The sequence below is a fragment of the Acomys russatus genome, chromosome X (assembly GCF_903995435.1).
Source record: "Acomys russatus chromosome X, mAcoRus1.1, whole genome shotgun sequence".
Classification (NCBI taxonomy): domain Eukaryota; kingdom Metazoa; phylum Chordata; class Mammalia; order Rodentia; family Muridae; genus Acomys; species Acomys russatus.
The window spans coordinates 123,671,329-123,692,800 of record NC_067169.1 but is presented as its reverse complement, the minus strand read 5'-3'; the positions used below and the strand labels follow the sequence as shown (position 1 = coordinate 123,692,800).

Genomic DNA, 21,472 nt, shown 5'->3' with positions numbered 1-21,472 from the left:
TTTCTTAAGCACCTGTTATGGGCTAGATGCTAGGATAATAGAACGTAATCATAGTTTTCGCCTTCAAGGAACCCCCAGTTTGGTAATGGAGGCATGCAAGTAATTACAACTCTAAAAAATGCATAAGCACAGGTAGTCACAGAGCAGGGACACCTCCCTCAGCTGCTGGGTCAGCTATGGACAGCCTGCATGGCTTTAAAAATTAGGTTGGCCCCTTAAGAAGATATGAGCAATGAGGGGTCATTTGGCCCATAGTGGAAGGAAAGCAATCCAATACTGAAGTGTCCTGGGTAGGGGGGGAGGTGGGGAAGTTAAGGATGGAGCATAGTGCAGGCAGGTTATATTTATATTTATATTTATATTTATATTTATATTTGTTCTCCTTTGTTCTTCAGCCAGAAAAGCTTTATTTGGGTCGTCCTATCAGTGTCCATATCTCTGGCAGTGTTCCTAGTGATCGATAAAATTGTCTATGATGGAGAACAAGAAAGCATGTAAAAAGGCAGAATATTCTAGTGAGTCTCCAAGCTGTAGGAAACTCTGAAATACTGTCCACATTTCAAAAAAATCTTAAGACTCTTGATCTTTCCAAATATAGAAAATTGAGCAGTAAGGTCCACCTGTACTGAGAACTATGCTGAAACTTCACAATAAAACATGGACATACAAAGTGTTCAGTAAGATGAGCGAGTTGTTGGGAAAGGGCCTGGTTAGTGTTGTTGGGCTGTGCCTTCCCTTTCAACTTGTATTGGGCTGCCACCTTATCGGCTATGGCTCACCAGGAGCCTCCTGAGGGCACCTTTGACTTCCTTGTTCCTCAAGCTATAGATCATAGGGTAGAGCATTGGGGTTACATTGGTATAGATCAAGGACACAATTTTGTCCTGTTCCGGGGTGTAGCAGGACTTGGGACGAATGTAGATGAATATTGCACAGCCGTAGTGCATAACGGAGACCAGCAGGTGGCCAGCACAGGTAGAGAAAGCTTTGCTTCTGCCTTCTGCTGAATGAATTCTAAGAATGGCGGCAATAATGAATCCATAGGAAAACAGGATCAACAAGAAGGGAATCAACAGAATCAGCATGCACACAAGGAAGACTGCAATCTCATTGGCCCGTGTGTCAGAGCAGGCTAAAAACAGAACAGCAGGAATATCACAGAAGAAATGGTTGATGACATGGGACTGACAAAAGGGCAGGAGAAATATCAGAGTGGTGAGGGTGAGTGAAAGTGTGAAACCACTGATGCATGCCAGAGCCAACATCTGCAGACAGAAGACCCTGGTGATGATGAGTGTGTAACGCAGGGGGTTGCAGATGGCCACAAAACGGTCATAAGCCATCGCAACAAGGAGGAAACACTCTGCTCCACCCAAAGCAATGAAGAGGTGCATTTGTAGAGCGCATCCCAGGAAGGGCATTCGCTGATTTTTAGACAGGAAATTGGCCAGCATGTTAGGGACAATAACTAATATGTAGCAAATTTCAATGGCAGATAGGTTTCGAAGGAAGAAATACATGGGTGTCTGGAGGCAGGTGTCAATGAGAGTGATTAGCACAATAGTTGTGTGGCCTGCTAAGGTGATGAGATGCATAATTAGAAAGAGTCCAAAAAAGAAGATTTGTAGTCCAGCCAGGTCCCTAAAGCCTAAGATAATAAATTCAGAGCTTAAGGTGTGGTTTTTCTTCAGTGCTTCCATCTTTTATTTCCCTTTGTAGAACTATTGGATTGGAAAAATGATTTCTCTAACAATTGTCTTAGCCATGAGACAGACTAGAGCCCTTTTCATACATGGGAATTTAGTCTGCCAGGCATAACCCTTGCTCTCATTTCACCAGATCTTAAAATCCTCCCCTCCGAATAGAATGAAAGACTTTAATTCATCTGTGGAGCTGTGAAGATCAACCAACACACGTGGCTTCTAAACACAACGTTGTTTTTCCTAGACTTTAAGGTAATGCTTCTAATGCAGATGATTTGCAGTTTGAAGAGTTGTCTGAGATATGAGCAGAGGCTGAGCTGAATATATTAAGATTTGGATGGAGGCTGGGCCTACAAAGTTATTGGTTGGAAGTGATATAAAGAATCCTGTGGAAAAGAAGATATAAGAAGTTAATCTTAGATACTTTTGAATTTTTACATTAGTTCTATTGTTACCACCTCCTAACTCCCAGGATTTCAGCAGCCAATGGCTGTGACAGGACGCCAGAGAAGAAGGCCATAATCTTTGCAGAAGCTTCTTTCTTTCCTGTGTCTTAGCTATTTGTAGAAACTCCCAATTTTGTGTCCCCTTCTAATAGATGTCTGCTCTAACCTCTTCCTTATGCTCCCACGGCCCTCAAGGCTTCCAAAACCATGTTGTTTACCACTGACTCCTAGAATTCTTTGATTGTTTCATTGTCTATGTTCCCTGCCTGTGAGTCCTAGAATGACGAGAATGGTATCTGCTTCTGCTTCTCGAACAATGGCTGGTGCATATTAGGAGCATCAACAAATCATATGAGCCTTCTCGCCTTTTGAGTTTCTCAATAAATGTCAATTTCTCATTTCTGCATGCTCCACAGCTGACACCAGGTCTGGCCTAGAGAAGAACAGAGGGCAAAAGTCTGGACCATGGTAGGAGCAGGGAGTATATAAGACAGGACTGGAACAGACTCAGGGACAGTGGATGGTTAAGTGAGCAATGCCTTGTCTGATGTGTTTCCTGGACTTCAGAGAAACTTACTTTCTCCTTCTCTTGATCCAAATAGAAACAAAAGTCTCAGAAGCAGAAAGACTCACATGGTATATACTCACTTATAACTGGGCACTAGCCCAAAAGGCAGGTCTCACGAAAGTCTTCACTTACCAGGAAAGTGGGATAGATGTGAAGACATCCTACTGGGACTCTAGGTCAGAGAAATATAGGAGATGGGGAAATGAAAGGATCCAGAGGGTCCTAGAAACCTACAAGAAGAACATCATGATGGGTGGATCAGGACCCAGGGGCTCTGCTCAAACTATTGCACTAACCAAGGACAATACAAGCAGTAAACATCGAACCCCTACTCTGATCTACCCAATGGACAGGACATTCTCCACAGTTATGTGGAGAGCGGGAACTGACTCTGACATGAACTCTGGTGCCCCATATTTGACCACTTCCCCTTGGTGGGGAGGCCTGGTTACACTCAGAGGAAGAATAAGCAGGCTACCAAGATGAGACTTGATAGCCTATGACCATATAGTGGGGGAGGAGGCCCCCGCTCAGTCATAGACCTAGGGGAGGGGAATAGGATGAAAGCAGGAGGGAGGGAGGAACAGGAGGATACAAGTGATGGGATAACAATTGTGTTGTAATCTGAGTAAATTAATAAAATTAAATTTTAAAAAGCAAGGCAAAAAGTTTCTGTTTTCTTCCTATGCTCCCTTCCATCACAGGAATGAGAAAGGGGAAGGTTTCCAAGGGGCCTAGGTATTCAGAAAATCCAGAATCAATAAGAGGTGCTGAAGATATGACTCAGAGATTAAGAGCATTTGTTGTTCTTGTAGAAAACCCAGGTTTCATTCCTAGCATCCACATGGCAACTCACAACCATTCATAGCTCCCGTTTTATGGAATATAGCGCTGTCTTCTGGCCTCTGTAGGCACCAGGAGGCATGTACATGGTACACAAACATACATGCAGACAAAACACCCATACACATAAAACAAAATTAATAACTATAATTTTTAAATTTTAAGCATTAAGGAGATTATAGGAGTGGATTACTACTTAGAGAGCTCATTTGGGGGGGAATGTGACATTTATACTAGAACCAGAGAGGCGCAAAGTGGTACAAGTGAAATCAGAAAACTGACTTTGATTACAGCTTTCTCTGGTATAGATGGTTATAATTGTAGTTCCCACAGCACTTACACTCCATGTTGAGTAGGAGTTTGTTATGTTTTTACTTAACAGGGACATGGAACAGATCAACATGCCAACTTTTCACTTCAAAACAGAGCACTGCACAGCCTTTTCCCGAGTGATCCGCACATTGAGCCTGCTCCGATCACTGGCCCTGCTCCAGATATTACAATAAGCCCTTGCTCAAATTTCTCTGTCCTAATGGAGTCCATTCTAGTACAAGCTTCCCTCTTCAGCATCTCCTCCACCTCTAGTCACAAAAGCTCTGATGAAAAGACTGGCAGAGGCCAAGGTGAACAGCCTCTTTTCCCAACAGGAACCAAGTAGCTTGAACTTTATCCCTGTCTAGGACTCGGCGCAGCCTCTCGCCTGCTGTATGTTCAGCTTCTGTCTTTTCTGGCCTTAACTTTGCCTCTCTTTACTCTCTTCTACTCTTTTACTCCCATGTCAGTGACAACAGAGAGGTGGGAATCTTTCTTTCATTGGGCCTAAACCTTGAAAATAGTGAAAACACAAAAACTCTTAAGATAGAAATTGCATATGATCAAAACATTTAAAAGTAAGAAGGATAAGTTTATGTAAAACTTTTTACCCCTTCTCTTCTACTCTCCAGGAAGAATCATTCTTAGTGAGAGGCATTCCCTTCTGTTTTGTTTTGTACGTGCAAACACTCATTTTGCAGGTCATGGGGGCATGTAACTTTAAACCGAGCACTTGGGAAGCTTAGGCAGGAAGGTCAGGAATTCAAAGCCAGCCTGAGCTATTAGTGATTTAGAGACTGGGTTTGGATACATAATATTCTGTCTACATACACACACACACACACACACACAGAGACACACACTAACACATACATACACAGCTACACATCCTGACAGACATATACACTGACATGTATATGTTCACATGTGTATATATGTATATATGCACCACTTACACATTAAGATATTAAATGAGATCATGGTATATAACCTGACTGATATTTTTATAATAATATAACCATTAATAATTTGCCTAAGAGTATTTTAGTCAGCACCTATCAGTTACTTTATTTTTCTAGTTGTTGCATTGTAAATTAATGAGCTATAATTTATTAATGTGTAAACAAAATGTAATAAAAATAAATTGATCTAATCAGCCTTTTGTAACTTTATCATTGAAGGGGTTTCTCTTTCCTCTTATTATATTTGATGCTACAAAGCACATTCCGGGGCACAAATCAGTTGCCAGACTGTGAAAGCTTCCAGGGTATCTTCCCCTAATCTTTTTTCACACTCTCGATCACCTCTGAACAAGAAGCCTACGTTACCTGGGAGGGCCAGATCTGTGCTTGCTTGTAGGGGAACGCTGGACAACAGCCTTGTCAGATAGCGTCCCTTTACCACCTGCTGTTGTGCAACCTGAAAAGAACAAAGAGCACTGGAGGAAACAAATAGCTCTGACCTGGAAGTGCAGGTTCCCAGAGCCCAGAGAGTAGCTTCTAGACTGTTAGTCTGAAACTTAGAGAGCAGCCCTTGGAAGCATAGCTGATATGTCTAGGACGAATGTTCCATCTTAGGAAGAGTATGCCTTTACAATAGTTGCCTTAGTTTGTAACTTGCTTTAAGTAGCAGTGAAGGCAGAACTCAGAAAGTCCTAGGAGAGGTCAGAAAGGAGGCTGTACTGGGATCCAGTCACCAAGGGGACTGCTTTCCCCAGGTCACACAGCCAGCTGAGCTCAAGTCCAAACTTCAGTGGCTATTGTTTCATTTATAAACCTCAGCTCCACCACAAATCATGGCAATGTTGGTTATAAGTCAGATTTGCTGAAATTGTAGCCACTGTTAGGCAATCACCATAGTGTGAACAGGACTGATTTGAAAAGAAGGAAAAATTTTTTGGCTCAAGCCAAAAGTGGGCAATGAAGCCTAAGACTGATATCCTGACAAGTATTTCCTTCTGCTCTGCTGAGTTTCATGGCTCTAGAATGGATAAGAAGATCAAAGTTCTCTCAGAACTTCTATTTTCAATCTATATTCTCAGCTTCCAAAATAGCAGCCATCATTACAAAGCACAGGTAATAGGAATTACAGAGCCTTGACAATGGCACAGTAGAGCTGCATAACCTCCTGGGGCTGGGGAGGACAGAAGTGTTGGCTTAGACAGTATCAGGGAGAAGCCCCCATTTATATGTTATAAAACTAGAAACATGGAACCTAAACACCCCTTATGAACTTAGAATCATGCACAGTCCTCTATGAACCATTCTAATAGCTTCTATCTCTGCCTGTACTCTCAAAAGAACTTTCAATATTCCAAGGAAATAGCACTTTTTTGGTTCTTTGACTTTCTTCTTCCTCTCTTGGTCTCTGCCTCCTCTAACTCACAGCTTCTAAAACAAAAATTACTTTGATACAACTTTATTGCTCTAAGCACCCATGGAATGTGCTTTGAGAATATCTGTGATGATTTTCCTTGGATGTAGAAATCATGTGGGACAGCTGCAGCATCACTGGATCCACTTCTAGGAGTGTCCACTCTTTTAACATTGTGATATGATGTTGCCATCTACAAATGTAATAGGCCACATCATAGCTCTGCTGGAACATATGTGGCCTGTGGGATACAAGTTGGCTATACCTGTAAGCTAAGCCAGCAAACAGCTGAAACCCACAGGGATGACCTGGCCTGGAAGCTGACAGAATATGTTCACAGAGACTGTAGGACTCTTAGGCAGATTTTATACCCACAATAATTGGACATGGACCTAAAAGAATGGAATGGAAAGGAAAAGGTTTCAAGTATAAACTTAATGCCTTGAAAGTAAGGCACTTCAAATGAGACAAAATATGCTGAGATTGCTGCCTTTGCAAATTGCTAGATGTTCTGAAACAGTGAAAATAAGTCCCAGTGAGTTAGAATATAAAATTCATCAGGAGCTTTCTGCTCTTGAACTAGATTTGGAGGTAGAAGGCATGGCTTGGACATACAGAATGATGCAGGTGACTTTGTAGACCATATGTACCATGGAAATCTTCCATACACAACCATGTGATTGGTACCAAGGACCACGCATCCATCCAGATTAGTGTGGCTTAAATTAATAAGGTTCTGTATGATAAGAACTTCAAGTCTTGGAAGAAAGAAGTTGAAGAAGATATCAGAAGATGGAAATATCTCCCATGTTCATGGATCTATAGAAATAACATAGTAAAAATGGCCATCCTACCAAAAGCAATCTACAGATTCAATGAAATTCCTACTAAAATTCCAACACAACTCTTCACAGACCTTGAAAGAGCAATCCTCAACTTGTATAGAAAAAAAAAAAAAAACAGGATAGTGAAAACAAGCCTGTACAATAAAGAACTTCTGCAGGTATTACCATCCCTAATTTCAAGTTGTACTACAGAGCAATAGTAATAAAAAGCTCATGGTATTGGCATGAAAACAGAAAGGTTGATCAATGGAATTTAATCAAAGACCCAGAAATAATCCCACACACCTATGGACACTTGATTTTTGACAAAGAAGCCAAATCCACACAGAAAAAGGATAGCATCTTCAGCAAATGGTGCTGGTCTAACTGGATGTCTACATGTAGAAAAGTGCAAATAGATCCATTTTTGTCACCCTGCACAAAACTAAAGTCCAAGTGGATTAAAAACATCAACATAAAAAACAGACACACTAAATCTGTCAGAAGAAGGGGGAAAGAGCCTTGAACTCATTGACACAAGAGACAACTTCCCAAACAGAACACCAACAGCTCAGGCTCTAAGATCGACAATAAATGGGACCTCATGGAACTGAAAAGCTTTTATAAGACAAAGAACACTGTCAATAGAACAGCAGCCTACAGAATGAAAAGAGATTTTCATGAACTTTACATCCAATAGAGGGCTAATATCCAAAATATATCAAGAACTCAAGAAATTAGACACAAACAAACCAAATAACCCAATTAAGAAATGGGGTGATTGTCTCTAGTTCCATCCATTTTCCTGCAAATTTCATTTTTTTCTTAGTTTTTGGTAGCTGAATAGTATTCCATTGTGTAAATGAACCATGCTTTCTTTATTCATTCTTCAGTGGAAGAACATCTAGGTTGTCTCCAGATTCTGGCTATCACAAACAAGGCTGCTATGAACATAGTTGAGCAAATGTCCTTGTTATATGGTGAACCCGAAGGCCGAAGATGATGCTCCAATGTTATAGAGAGTGTTGGGTGACTGTTCAGGCAGTAAATTGTCTCTGTCATTTTTCATTTTGGACGCTGCTGACCGGCATTTCTGGTTTACTCAGGTATTTAAGTTTTATTCCTTCTCAAGTCTCTGATGGGGTTGAAGACCAGATAGTTTAGTCTTACAATTAAGCTTAGTTGGTTAGGGCTTAAGATGTTTTTAGATCAAGATAGATGTTTTAAGTTAATAGAGATGAGATATGATAGATATTGATCTTCACTCAGAAATTTAGACCCAACAAGATAGGAAAGATGTTTACTTCAAGTTTGCCAAATACCAATAGTCAAATCACTATGAATGTAACATTTATATAATTCACGATAGTCTCATGATTCTTCTGCTGTATGTAGTTTATTTTATTCACTTGTAATAATATAAATGTATATGTTAAAAAAGAAACATAATAAAAAAAATCATTTAAGGCCAGAAAGAAAGAAAAGGGGGTACAGATCTAAACAGAAAATTCTCAACAGAGGAATATTGAAAGGCACTTAAACGTTCAACATCCTTAGTCATCATAGAAATGTAAATCAAAATGATTCTGAGATGCCATGTTATACCCATCAGAGTGGCTAGGATCAAAAAGCTCAAATAACATCACATGCTGGTGAGGATGTGGAGAAAGGAGAACGCTTCTTCATTGCTGGTAGGAGTGTAAACTTGTACAATCTGTGGAAATCAATCTGGTGGTTTCTCAAAAAATTGGGAATAGATATACCTGAAGACCCAGCTATACCACTCGTGGGCATATACACAAAGATGCTTCACCATACCACAAGGACACTTGCCCAACTATGTTCACAGCAGCTTTATTCATAATGGCCAGAATCTGGAAACAACTTACATGTCCCCCAACTGAAGAATGGATAAAGAAACCGTGGTACATTTACACAATGGAATACTACTCAGCTATTAAAAGCAAGGAAATCTTGAAATTTGCAGGCAAATGGTGGAACTAGAAAAGATCATCCTAAGTGAGGTAATCCAGACCCAGGAAGACACACATGGTATATACTCACATAAGTGGATACTAGTCATAAAGTACAGGATAGCCATGCTGCAATGCCCACATCCAAAGAAGCTAAGTAACAAGGAGAGTCCAAGAGAGGATGCTTGAATATCACTCAGAAGGGAAGATAAAGTAGACATCTGAAATAGATGAAGGAAAGTAACTGGGTGGAAGAAGGGGTGGGGATCACGTGTGGGGAGAGTTGGGCTCGGGGCTGAGGGCTGAGCAGGGAGGACTGGGAGAGAGAATGGAAATCAGTAGGAGCCATTCTGGGACAAGATAGGCTCCGAGGAGTCTAGGGGGTGACCCTAGCTGAGACTCCTATCATCAGTGGAAGGGATATAGGGCCTGAAGTCACCACCTCCTGTAGCCAGGTAGGACCTCCAGGGGAAGGTGGAGGATACCAAGCCACCATAAAACCTTTGACCTAAAATATGTCTCATGTACAAGAAGTGTAGGGATAAAGATGTAGCAGAGATTGAGGGAGTGACAAACCAATGACTGACCCAACTTGAGACCCAGCCCAGGGGAAGGAGCCAACTCTTGATAACTATTAATGATACTCTGCTATGCTTACAGACAGGAGCCTAGCATAACTGTCTTTTGAGAGGCTTCATCCAGCAGCAGATGGAAACAGATGCAGAGACCCACAGCAGAAAATAGGACGAGCTTAAGAGTTTTGTAGAAGAGTGAGAGGAAAGATTGAGAGAACCAGAGGGGTCAAGGACACCACAAGAAGACCTACAGAGTCAACTAACCTGGTCCCATGGGGGCTCACACAGAGACTGAACCACCAACCAAAGAGCTTGCATGGGCCAGACCTAGACCCCCTACACATATATAACAGATGTGTAGCATGTTCTTTATGTGGCTCCCCTAATGATGGGAGTAGAGGCTGTCTCTGGCTATGTTGCCTGCTTTTAGATATCTTTCTTCTAGCTGGGCTGGCTTTTTCTGGCCTCTGTGGGAGAGGATGGGCTTACTCTTGCTGGGACTTGAAGTGTTTGGGTGATTTGTTACCCATAGGGAGCTTGAGGATAAGTGGAGGGGGTAATGGAAGGAGGGGCATGAGGGTGGGACTGGGTCGAGAGGAGGGAGGGAGGGGCTTTGATCAGGCTGTAAAGTGATTAAATAAATTAATTAATGGAAAAAATTAACAAGATTAAATAGCCAGTTTAGAAATGATGGTATCAGCGGGGCCATTCACAGGATGGATAAATCAGATGATTTTGTTGTATGACTGGTAAAGACAGGATGCATAGTGTTCAAAACTTCTGACTGGAGGTAATTGTAAATAAGAATATTTGTCATAAATAAACAATGAAAAACAATAAAAATTCATCAGGGGCCACTGAATGAACATGGATAATGGCTTAAGTTTTAGAACTCTGGCCCCACAAACTACCCAGAACTTCCATCTGAGACTGAAAAGATGCTGAGTTTGGGTTTCAGTCTCTTTCAGTTTTACCTAATAAGGTTAACAGACATATTTTGAGCCCCTTCATAATGTCATTGAACTTAAACTTTCAGATAGTATTCATTTTGAACTTTACTGTTAATCCAGGGAAATCTATGGTGGGAAAGAATTCATATTTGGAACAACTTAAAAGACTGAATTTTATTATTCTAGAAAATTCTAGTAATACTTGTGTGATCTTGTAGAAGCTCTTGTGAGATATACTGGCAATGGTGGCTATTTCCAATTGAGTTGAGAAAGCAGACTAAAGAATAAACTTTTGTCCATGAATACACCACAGACTTAAATAGTTAAGTGCAGTAAATTGAGAGACATCAAAATCTGTCAAATATTAAATGTTCACTCACTGATGTGTAATAACCCCCAAATTGATCAGCCATGAGCCATGCCTGCCAGAAGACCAGGTAGGCTGTCTGCGTACCTTCCCCATTCTCTCTTTTATTCCAGACCCAATTCTCAGAGTTGTCCTTAGTGTTGCAACAGGAAACTAGGGGTACCCTGCCCTCTTCCATCCACACCCACTGTAGATCCAGCAGACCATCTTCCCCAATGCCCCCTCCCCTGCATCTAACATCAATAAGCATTCTCCCATGAACATACCATATGAACAGGCCAGTAAAATAGGCAACACTCAGCTAACACAGTCTCTGAAAATTGAGAAAGAAAACAAACAAACAAACCAAGGAACAAAGCTCCAAGCCAACCAAAACAAACCCAGAAATCAAATCCTAGACCTGTAATCACCACAGACCCAATATAAAAACACCATCAACAACATCCAGGCCAATATGTCTCCACCAGAGCTCAGCTATCCTACTACAACAGACCCTGGGTATTCCAAAACAGCTGAAACACAAGAAAACAACCTTAAATCCAACTTTATGAAGATGATAGAGGTCCTTAAAGAGGAAATTAATAGATCCGTTAAGGAAGTCCAGAAAAACACAAACAATTGGAGGAAATAAAATCAATAAAGAGAACATAAACAGAGGGAATTAAGAAATGGGAAATTTTAGGAATGCAAACAGGAGCTACAGAGGCACATTTCACCAACAGAATACAAGAGATGGAATAAAGAATCTCAGGCATTGAAGATATGACATAAGAAATAGATACATTTGTCAACAAAATGTTAAATCTGAAAAGTTCCTAACACAGAGCATCCAGGAAATCCAGAACACTGTGAAAAGACCAAACTTATGAATAAGAGGAATAGAGGAAGGAGAAGAATCCCAGATCAAAAGCCCAGAAAATATTTTCAACAAAATCCTAGAAGAAAAATTTCCTAACCTAAAGAAGGAGACGCCTATAAAGGTACAAGAAGCACATAGAACACCAAAATAGATTGGACCAGAAAAGGAAGCCCCCTCACCATATAATAATCAAACACTGACAATACAGAACAAAGAATATTAAAAGCTAAAATAACATGTAAAGACCAAAGATCATGTAAAGGCAAACATATTAGAACTACATATGATTTCTCAATGGAGACTCTAAAAGCTAGAAGAGCCTGAACAGATGTACTGGAGAATCTAAGAGACCACAAACACCAGACCAGACTACTATACCCAGCAAAACTTTCAATTACCATGAATGGAGAAAATATGACATTCAACAATAAAGTCCAATTTAAGCAATATCTATCTACAGATCAAGCCTTACAGAAGATACTAGAAGAAAAATTCCAACCCAAGGAGGTTAAATACACACATGAAAACACGAGAAATGAATAATCTCACATAAGCAAAACCAAATGAAGAGAAGCATTTTGTACATGTGTGCACACGTGCAAACACACATACACCATCACCATCACCAACAACAACAACAAAATAATAGGAATTAACAATCATTGTACATTGATATCCTTCATTATCAATGGCCTCAATTCCCCAATAAAAAGACACAGATTAGCAGAATAGCTATGAAAATCGAACCAAATCTTTTACCACATAAAAGAAGCAACCTCAACATCAAGTATAAACATTACCTCAGGGTAAAGAGTTGGAAAAGAGTATTCTAAGCCAATACACCTAAGAAGCAATCTAGTGTAGTCATTTTAATATCTAATAAAGTAGACTTCAAACCACAATTAATGAAGAGATGAGGAAGGGATGAGGAAAATCCACTAAGATGATATTTCAATTCTTAACATCTATGCACCACACAAAATGGGTACCCAAGTTTATAAGTAAATAAAAAAAACACTGCTACAGCTTTATCACACATTGACCCTCACACACTGATAGTTGAAGACTTCAGTCTCCTTGCCCACCAATGGACCAGTTATGCAGACAAAAATTAAACAGAGAAATGCTGGAGCTAAGTGATGTTATAAACCAGATGGACCTAACAGATATCTACAGAACATTTCATCCAAACACAAAAGAATATATCTTCTGGGCTGGAGAGGTGGCTCAGAGGTTAAGAGCACTGCCTGCTCTCCCAGAGGTCCTGAGTTCAATTCCCAGCAACCACATGGTGGCTCACAACCATCTCTAATGAGATCTGGTGCCCTCTTCTGGTATAAATGCAGGCAAAACACTGTATACTTAATAAATAAATAAATAAATAAATAAATTTTTTAAAAAAGAATATATCTTCTTCTCAGCACCTCACAGAACCATCTCCAAAATTGATCACATACTCAGTCAGAAAGAAAGTCTCAACGGATACAAGAAAACTGAAATAACCCCTGTTATTAGCTGTGAGGGCTACAGTGAAACAATATCTGGCAAATATCCAACTATAGTAAAAAAGATGGATCCCGTCAGCCAAAGAACTACAAGGTCATACAGCAACCTCAGAGCCTAGCACATGGGATTTCTGCACTTGGAATCTGTGCTGGCTAGTCTTATGTCGACTTGGCACACAAACTAGAGGTATCTGAAAAAAGGGAACATTAATTGAACACCTAAGAAGAGTAGAATGCAGAAAAAAGTCAAACTGATGGCTGAAATCAATAAAATAGAAACAAAGAGAACAATACAACAAATCAATGAAACAAAAAGTTGCTTCTTTGAAAAAAAATCAACTTCTGCATATAGAAACTCCTGAATTTACTACTGGTAACTCTTAATTAACTATCTATATATTATAATATATATTTAATTATTTATAGAACTGAAACAGGGGCGATATTGATGCTGGTGGGACGCTTTAAATAACTCCTAATATTAGAAATCAGAGGGTCAAAGATGAGTGCTGACTCAAGCCTGGGTGATGCAGAACTACACTTTTCAGGTATAGAGTATCCAAATTTATAATGGGCGCCACTGCTGATGTACCAACAGCCTTGCCCCTGAAGTGGATTTCAAACAGCCCTGTGTGGCAAGAGCAGTGGCTCTTAACAAAAGAAAAATGGCAGGTGCTTCACTATTCAGTACAAGAGCAGCTGGAGGCTCAGCACATAGAAGAGTCTACTGGCCCTTGGAATTCCCCTGTGTTTGTGGTTTAAAAAAAGAAGTCAGGCAGCTGGAGAATGATAACAGATTTGAGAGCAGTAAATAAGGTAATCCAAACAATGGGTCATTTACTGTTGTGGTCCAATGAAGAGATACCATTGGAAGGTACTCCCACAGGGAATGTTGAATAGTCTCACTTTATACCAAAATTTCATGCAATAACCATTAGAAATAATTCATAGGCAGTTTCCTCAATCTTTCATTTACCATTACATGGATGATATTCTGTTGGCTGATTCTGATTTGGGGACTTTAGAAAAGATGTTTAAAGAAGTACAAAGAATTCTGCCATGCTGGAGGTTACAGATTGCTGTAGAAAAAATACAAAGAGGAGATTCAATTACCTATTTATGCTATAAGATAACTGAACAAAAAATTAGACCCCAAAAGGTACAGATCTGTAGAAATCAGTTGCAAACACTAAATGACTTTCAAAAATTAATGGGAGACATTAACTGGTTAAGGCCTGCAATTGGACCTTTGAGTTAAGTAACTTAGTTCAAACATTACAAGGGGATTCACATTAAACAGTCTGAGGTGTCTAACAGCTGAAGCAGAAAAGGAGTTAATTTTGGTAGAGCAAAGACTTCAAAAGGCATATGTGGATAGAATTGATCCAAAACTTGGTTGCATTCAGGTTATTTTGCCTTCAAAACATTCTCCTACTGGGCTCTTTATGCAAAGGGAAGATAGAATTATGGAATGGGTTTTCCTAGCAAATAAAGTAAGAAGTTGAAGATGTACATCGAAAAAATTTCTGAATTGATTACAAAGGGAAGGATAAGATTGGGTCAACTGTCAGGGACAGACTCAGGGGAAATTGTAGTGCCTCTTACTAATGCTGAGGTTATGTCATTATGGATAATGAACGAAGACTGGCAAAGGGCTTGTAGTAACTATTTGGGACAAATTAATAACAAATACCAGAAAAGCAAATGTATACACTTTATAAAAAGAACTAATTGGATCCTTCCTAGTATTGTAAAAAGGACACTGATACCAGGGGCACCCACCTTCCATATGGATGCAAATAAGATGGGTATAGCTGGTTATAAGTCTGATAAAATGATTAAGGTGATCAAAAGCCCATTTACCTCCATTCAAAAACCAGAATTATATGCAATCCTTATGGTACGCTTAGATTTCTCTGAATCTCTTAATATAATCACTGATGTCAGGTTATAAGTGAGGTATTCTCAGTTAATAAGTTCATAATAGAAATAATTGTTAAGAAAATTGAGCCTACAATCAACAAAACAGACAAACCCTTAGCTTAATTGCATATTGGAAAGTCATGCCACAGTTTAAGTCATAAGACTGGGAAGTCTTTCTTCTTAAAGTGAGTCTAGCTGGATATTTGCCAGATATTGTTCATCAGTTGTACCAAGACAACTGGATCTTCATATTGCCTAACCTGGTTTCACTGTATCCCTGACTTTTAGGCAATGAGGCTGACAGGCGGGAGGGATATAGGGTAACTTGAATTCAGATTATTTTCTCTCCATAGCTCAGGCATCTGAGGTTTTTAGCAAGCTTGTATCTAGAGAGAGATGTCCCTTGTGCCTGTCCCAGGTGGACCTCAAGATCTTGGCATCAACTCATTGGGAAATGTTAATAGTTATGGAAAGAGTGAAATTTAGCCTATGCCCACGGGGAAGAAGAAATCCTCATCTGTATCTCCACGTTCATTTTCTACTACACTGCCTTCAGAGAGACAGCGGTTATCTTCCAGAGAACTGAAAGTCCATACTTTAGGCAAGTAAAGACCTTACAGCTATCTAAAACATTGTTGAATTTTGGAAATCATGCTACGATTTGACAAGGAAAGGGTTACACACAACTCTGTGTGAGGTTGGAGATGACAACAAAAAATGAGCACCTTCCAAAATGAGTGATGGGTTCTGGGCTGGAGACTATGGCAGCAACCGTTTCATCAGGAGGCACCAGCAGCATCCCTGCCAAGGATCTTTGATAGGCTGGATGGTCTTAGTGCTGGTTAAAGGCAGCTGATAGTCAACAAGTCCTTTCTCAGGAACACTGATACAGAGGTAATCGTAAACTATGAGTATTTGCAGTAAGCAAGAAATTTTATCTTTGCAACTAAACTTAAATTCAAATAATAGCTTTCCATGCTTATGTGTGAACAGCTTTCCAAATTTTTTTAGAGGGAGAGATAAAGATATTTGAGGTCTACTGTCCTAGCGGCAGAAGCTTTGGCATGTCTTTGAGGATATCCCCCATACTAGCCTCAGTCCTCTTGTTTGTCACTTCTGTGACACGGAGCACTGCAAGTGGACATGACAATGACTCCCTGGAATATTTTACAGGAGAGTCACCTTCTCTTCTCTACATGTACTGTGCGTACCTGTTTTGTTCGGTCCATTTTCTAAGTCCTGCAGAAGAGATGGACGCTTCTTCAGGATCTGTCACTACTCAGAGCATCCAAGCCACAAGATGAGAGAGCAGTTGGAAAAATGTGAGGAATCATATGACACAGATTTGACTCATCAGCCGTGAGGTGGCAAGGAGGACCCCTTTTCTTGACAAAGCTGTTCAAAGGTCTTGGAACACAGATAAAGTGAGAGGCAGGTTCGTTTCTCTAGAACTGGGGTAAGTACTTTTCTCACTCATTCTTATCTCAAAACCCTACAATTATTAGGCATATGAAAAGTTGTCAACATCTTTTTATTCTGTCGTTGTTGCTTCAGATAAAAGCTGAAAATGATCAAAATCTCAGATCTCATCATTTTAATGCAATGAAGATCAGCCTATGTTTTGTCAGGCAGAAAGAATATTTGGGACAAAACTCAAATTGGGAGAGGGGTTACATGTACTACAGGCTTCAGAGCTGGAAGGACAGGGCTGGCAACTCAAGCTTTTCCTGTCCCAGAGGATGGCATCATAAGCTCTAGATGCCACAGATAGAGTTACAGCATTTGGTGTTTGCTCTGCTGGGTTTGGCCTTACTTTGACCCAATCTTTCCTTGCTATGCTGTATTTCTTCCCTTTGGGGATGAAAACATGTACGCTGTGTCTTTCTATGTTAAAATTGTAGAATTTTTATGGGTTTACAGTTAAGTTGAATCTCAGAAAAGACTAGACTCTGGACAGTGACAGGACTGTTAAAGACTATGGAGACACTGAATGTATTTTGTATTATGAGATAGCGGTGAACCTATGAGGGAGGACAAGAGGAGGAAGGATATGCCTCAGTGGCAATGTGTTTGAGTGCAGCATTAATAAAGGATAAAAGTGTGGTGGTTGGTATTAAGTGTGAATTTGATAAGATTTAGAATCACCACAAAAACACTCTTGTCACGTATTTTGTCACAGCAATGAGAAATGTAGGTCATGAGCTACTCTCTTATTTTTACATCTCCTTTTTAAAAATAAAATATTTCAGCACATTAAAAAAAACTCAAATTAAGGTTTTCCCAGCCTGTCACTGCCATTCACTTTCCAATATATAAGCACCCTGAAGAGAGAAGAAGCGTGCAGAATGCCAGGCCTTCAATGGCTCTTACCCCTAAGTAGCCCCACCTGCCAATCTTCCATTTTTCCCCCATTTGCCTCTTCTCTATCCTGTGCTGCCATAGTATCAGTTTTGGTGCCTGAGTAATTGAATCACTTAGTTTCCATTTGTGCTCAGGCTTCATTCAGCTTGAAGTGGAAGCTCATGGGGAGCTTGTTGTTCAGAAGGCACAATGGGTCATCTGGGGTTTCTTCCTTAAACACTTGTCTTTGCACAAGTCTGAAAATCTTGATCATTTTCACTATAAGACTGTCTTTTTATTTTTCTACCAAGGATGAGACTTCTGTCAGTTTAGTGGCTTAAACTTGTGTCAGTGGTTGCTGTGCTTTAACCAACATGGTAATATAATGAATGTTCTGACAAAGAGCTTATTCTTCTGTTTTCTATCCCCTCCTGTAGCTGTGGATAAAGGAAATGAATTATCAGGAAATCGGAAACCATACCAAAGTGACTGAATTCATTCTTGTGGGACTGTCTAGACACCCCACATCCCAGAGTGTTGTCTTCTGGACACTGATGTTTCTCTATATAGTCACTTTGGCAGGAAACAGTTTAATTATTTTCCTAGTAGGAGGCAACTCTCAACTGCACACTCCAATGTATTTCTTTCTTGGTAACTTGTCTTTACTGGATCTTCTGTTTTCCACCAGTGCTGTACCCCTGATCATGGTGAATTCATTGTACAACTTCTCCACCATCTCCTACAGCTCCTGCTTTACCCAGCTCGCTGTCAGAGCCTTCTTGGCACTAGCTGAATGTTTTCTGCTTGCCATTATGGCTTATGACAGACTTGTGGCTATTTCAAATCCACTCAGGTATAACATGGTCATGTCTTCTCGAGTATGTATTTTTATGGCTTTGGTTGCCTGGATGACAGCCCTCCTTCTCACTGTTCTGCCCATTCTACTCTTTCCAATCAGTTTCTGTGGGCATAATGCAGTCAATCACTTCTCCTGTGAGGTTCAAGCTATCTTCAAATTGCTCTGTTCTAATACTATTTCTTTAGAGATTATGATGATTGCTTGTGCTGTCATTTCAATGCCAGTACCTTTAACTTTCATTCTTATCTCTTATCTTTGTATCCTCAGGGCTGTTTTAAGAATCCGCCCAACTGAGGCCAGGCTTAAAGCCTTTTCTACCTGTGGCTCTCACTTGATTGTGGTTACTATCTACTTTGGGTCACTAATATATATTTATGTGAGACCACAGAGCAAAATATCCCACAATGGAGACAAAATTATCTCAATATTTTATGCAGCAGTGACCCCCATGCTAAACCCACTCATCTATACCCTAAGAAATAAGGATGTGAAAGCTGCCCTCAGGAGGGTGACTTGTAGGCTCAAGTCCTAATGCCTCAAGTGCACAACAGCATGCTGGATGATGTTTTAGTTTTCCTGGTAACTCCACATCTGTGATTGTCACTTAAAAATGGGAAAAGACTTGGAAAGCTTTTGAATAATTGAAGTCACACAGAAAAACAAAAATTTTATGACAGACATATAGAACTGCTTCGTGCTGCAAGCATCTTAAGCAAAAATTAAAATGCAGAGTTCACCTGAGCATCAAAGTTTGCAAGTTTATGACAAAAAATGATCAATGGTCTTTATATATAAACCTCATAGAATTAAGATGGGTAATAAACACTCTAGTTGGACAATGACCAAAGGGAAAAAACACTCCATTCTGTAAAAAAGAAATAAACATTCACAGTTAAGGAATAATATGTGACACTTTTACTTATATTAACAAAATGAAAACATTTAGTGTTGATGAGGGTTTAAGGAAATACCATTAAAGGTAAAATATAAATTTGAACAGCTTTTAGAGGAACAATTTCAGTAACAATGAAAACCAAACATTTAGGTGGCCCATTTGTTTGGGATATGGTCCCCAGATGGCAACAGTCTTCTGAATTGGCTGCTTAGAGAGCACTGTGGCATATTTGCAAGCCTGGTAGTTCTAAAGAATATAGAACATGGGCAAGCTGGCTCTCACCATGCCACTGGATCCTTCTCAGTCTAGGAGACTCTTGGGAAAAGGATAGTTTTCACAAAAGTGAATTCTAGCACCTCTGCTATTTTAGTAAGGAAGGTCCAGGGAGCAAAATGAATTTCTCTGCTTCCTTATAGTGGAGAGTATCATGAAGCTTCTTCACAGTTATGAACTTTAGTCATTAATTCCAGTAAAATAAGGGTAAAACTATTTGTTATCTTACATCATCATGCCGTGTAGCTGAATCTACACCACAGAAGTGCCTGCATATGTATGTAGCACGTATGCGAAAAGTACTCGTTAAAGCACTCTTTATACTTGTGAACATTTTTGAATAAAGGCCCTAAGTGCCCTTTAGAGAAACGGCACACCTGTTCTATAGAACATCACGTAGCCATGGACTGCAGTGTACATGAGTCTCTTATTTTGGGACAAGAAGGTAACATGGATATTCAAGATATTCTTTTATAATTATGGCAGAGATATGATGCCTCTTAGGGCCGGGGATGAAATTAGCATGTTGCTACTTTGCCCTACATTGTGGTATTCATATGATTAAGTCAATGTCAGTAGGATAAGCAGAGAACTTAGACCCCTGTTCAGATGGAGCTGATGGACAGCTCATTCTCCATGTGGCGACAGGGGAGGAGCTGGGATTGCCTCTGACATGAACTCTGGGGCCACCATTTGATCACTTCCCCTTGGTGGGGAGGCCTTGTGGGCATACAGAGGAAGGGGAAGCAGGCTATCCAGATGAGACCTGATAGGCTGTGGTCAGACTGGGGGGAGGAGGACCCCTTCTGTCAGAAGTCTAGAGGAGGATAATAAGGAGAAAGAGGAAGTGGGGGAACAGGAAGATAAGAGAGAGGGGATGTAATGTGAATAAATTATAATAAATAAAAAATGTAAAGAACATGTATATCTTGTCAGTAGAAGGGAAAATTTCAACATCATAGGGCTGAGGACATGGATGAAAGGAAGGGTTAAGAATTAAGAAAAATACTATACTATACCACAGACTACTTTATAAACATTTTCAGGAATATATCATGTAATGTATTCAGATTAGATTGGGAGCCCAGAATTAAACTTCTCATGGTGTGAACCTCTGGTTTTTCATTCAACCCATGAGGGAAAAAAAATACAGATAATAGTCAGTCAGATTGTATTGAGGAGATGTCATTGAAGGTAAGGGGTATGGCAACCATGTTCTCAGTTCATAAATTGGGTGTTATGGAGGACAGAGTAATGAAGCGAAAGAACAAAAGTAACAAATATTATGGTAAGAATACAATGTATTCTCTATTTTATTTTTTAAAAATCTGAAAAAAAAAACATTTTTAAAAGGTAAAAATCATCTACAATCATATTCTTCAAAGCAGTCTTCTAAAGATGTGAAAACTAGTCCCCCAAACCAACTTTCCAAAAGAAACCATAGGTAAGAAAATACATATCAATCATGGTAATGAAATAACCAAAGAAGAATGAAAGTCCAATAATTCATATAAAAGATTTAACTGCAAGTGGGGGCCTTTTTAAATTCTTTGAGGAGGAAGAAGTCTATTAATAGGAATATTAATTTAAATTAATCTTTACTCACATTGATCTTTCAGAAATGAATTACTAAGCAGAGTGTAGTTATGCCAGCACTACAACCAGTGGGTGTGCTATGATCCTCATCAGCAACAGATGGCTCTCTCCTCTCTATCACTTTCTCATATTAAGGATATATCTATTAACTTCCCTAATATTATTTCTCTTTCTCCACTATTCCTCTTTCATACACAGTCTTTTTTTCTATGTCTAGAATATATCTAGCTCATTTCCATTTTAGGATTGTTGCAACTGCTATTTTTTTCTGCATTAAGAGCAACTGTT

General features: G+C 39.7%; 2 protein-coding genes across 2 annotated transcripts; one reads left to right on the top strand and one right to left on the bottom strand.

The window, feature by feature from the left end:
* Window positions 1–761: 761 nt before the first annotated feature.
* On the bottom strand, window positions 762–1,700 carry LOC127185136 (olfactory receptor 10K1-like). The gene has a single exon (XM_051141696.1). It carries the CDS (start codon window positions 1,698–1,700, stop codon window positions 762–764), a length of 939 nt encoding a protein of 312 aa, XP_050997653.1.
* Window positions 1,701–13,800: 12,100 nt separating this feature from the next.
* Window positions 13,801–18,952, top strand: LOC127185531 (olfactory receptor 13H1-like). Its single transcript, XM_051141959.1, has 3 exons — window positions 13,801–13,846; window positions 15,510–15,541; window positions 17,999–18,952. The coding sequence occupies exons 1-3, from the start codon at window positions 13,801–13,803 to the stop codon at window positions 18,950–18,952; spliced, it is 1,032 nt and encodes a 343-aa protein (XP_050997916.1).
* The last annotated feature ends 2,520 nt before the right edge of the window (window positions 18,953–21,472 follow it).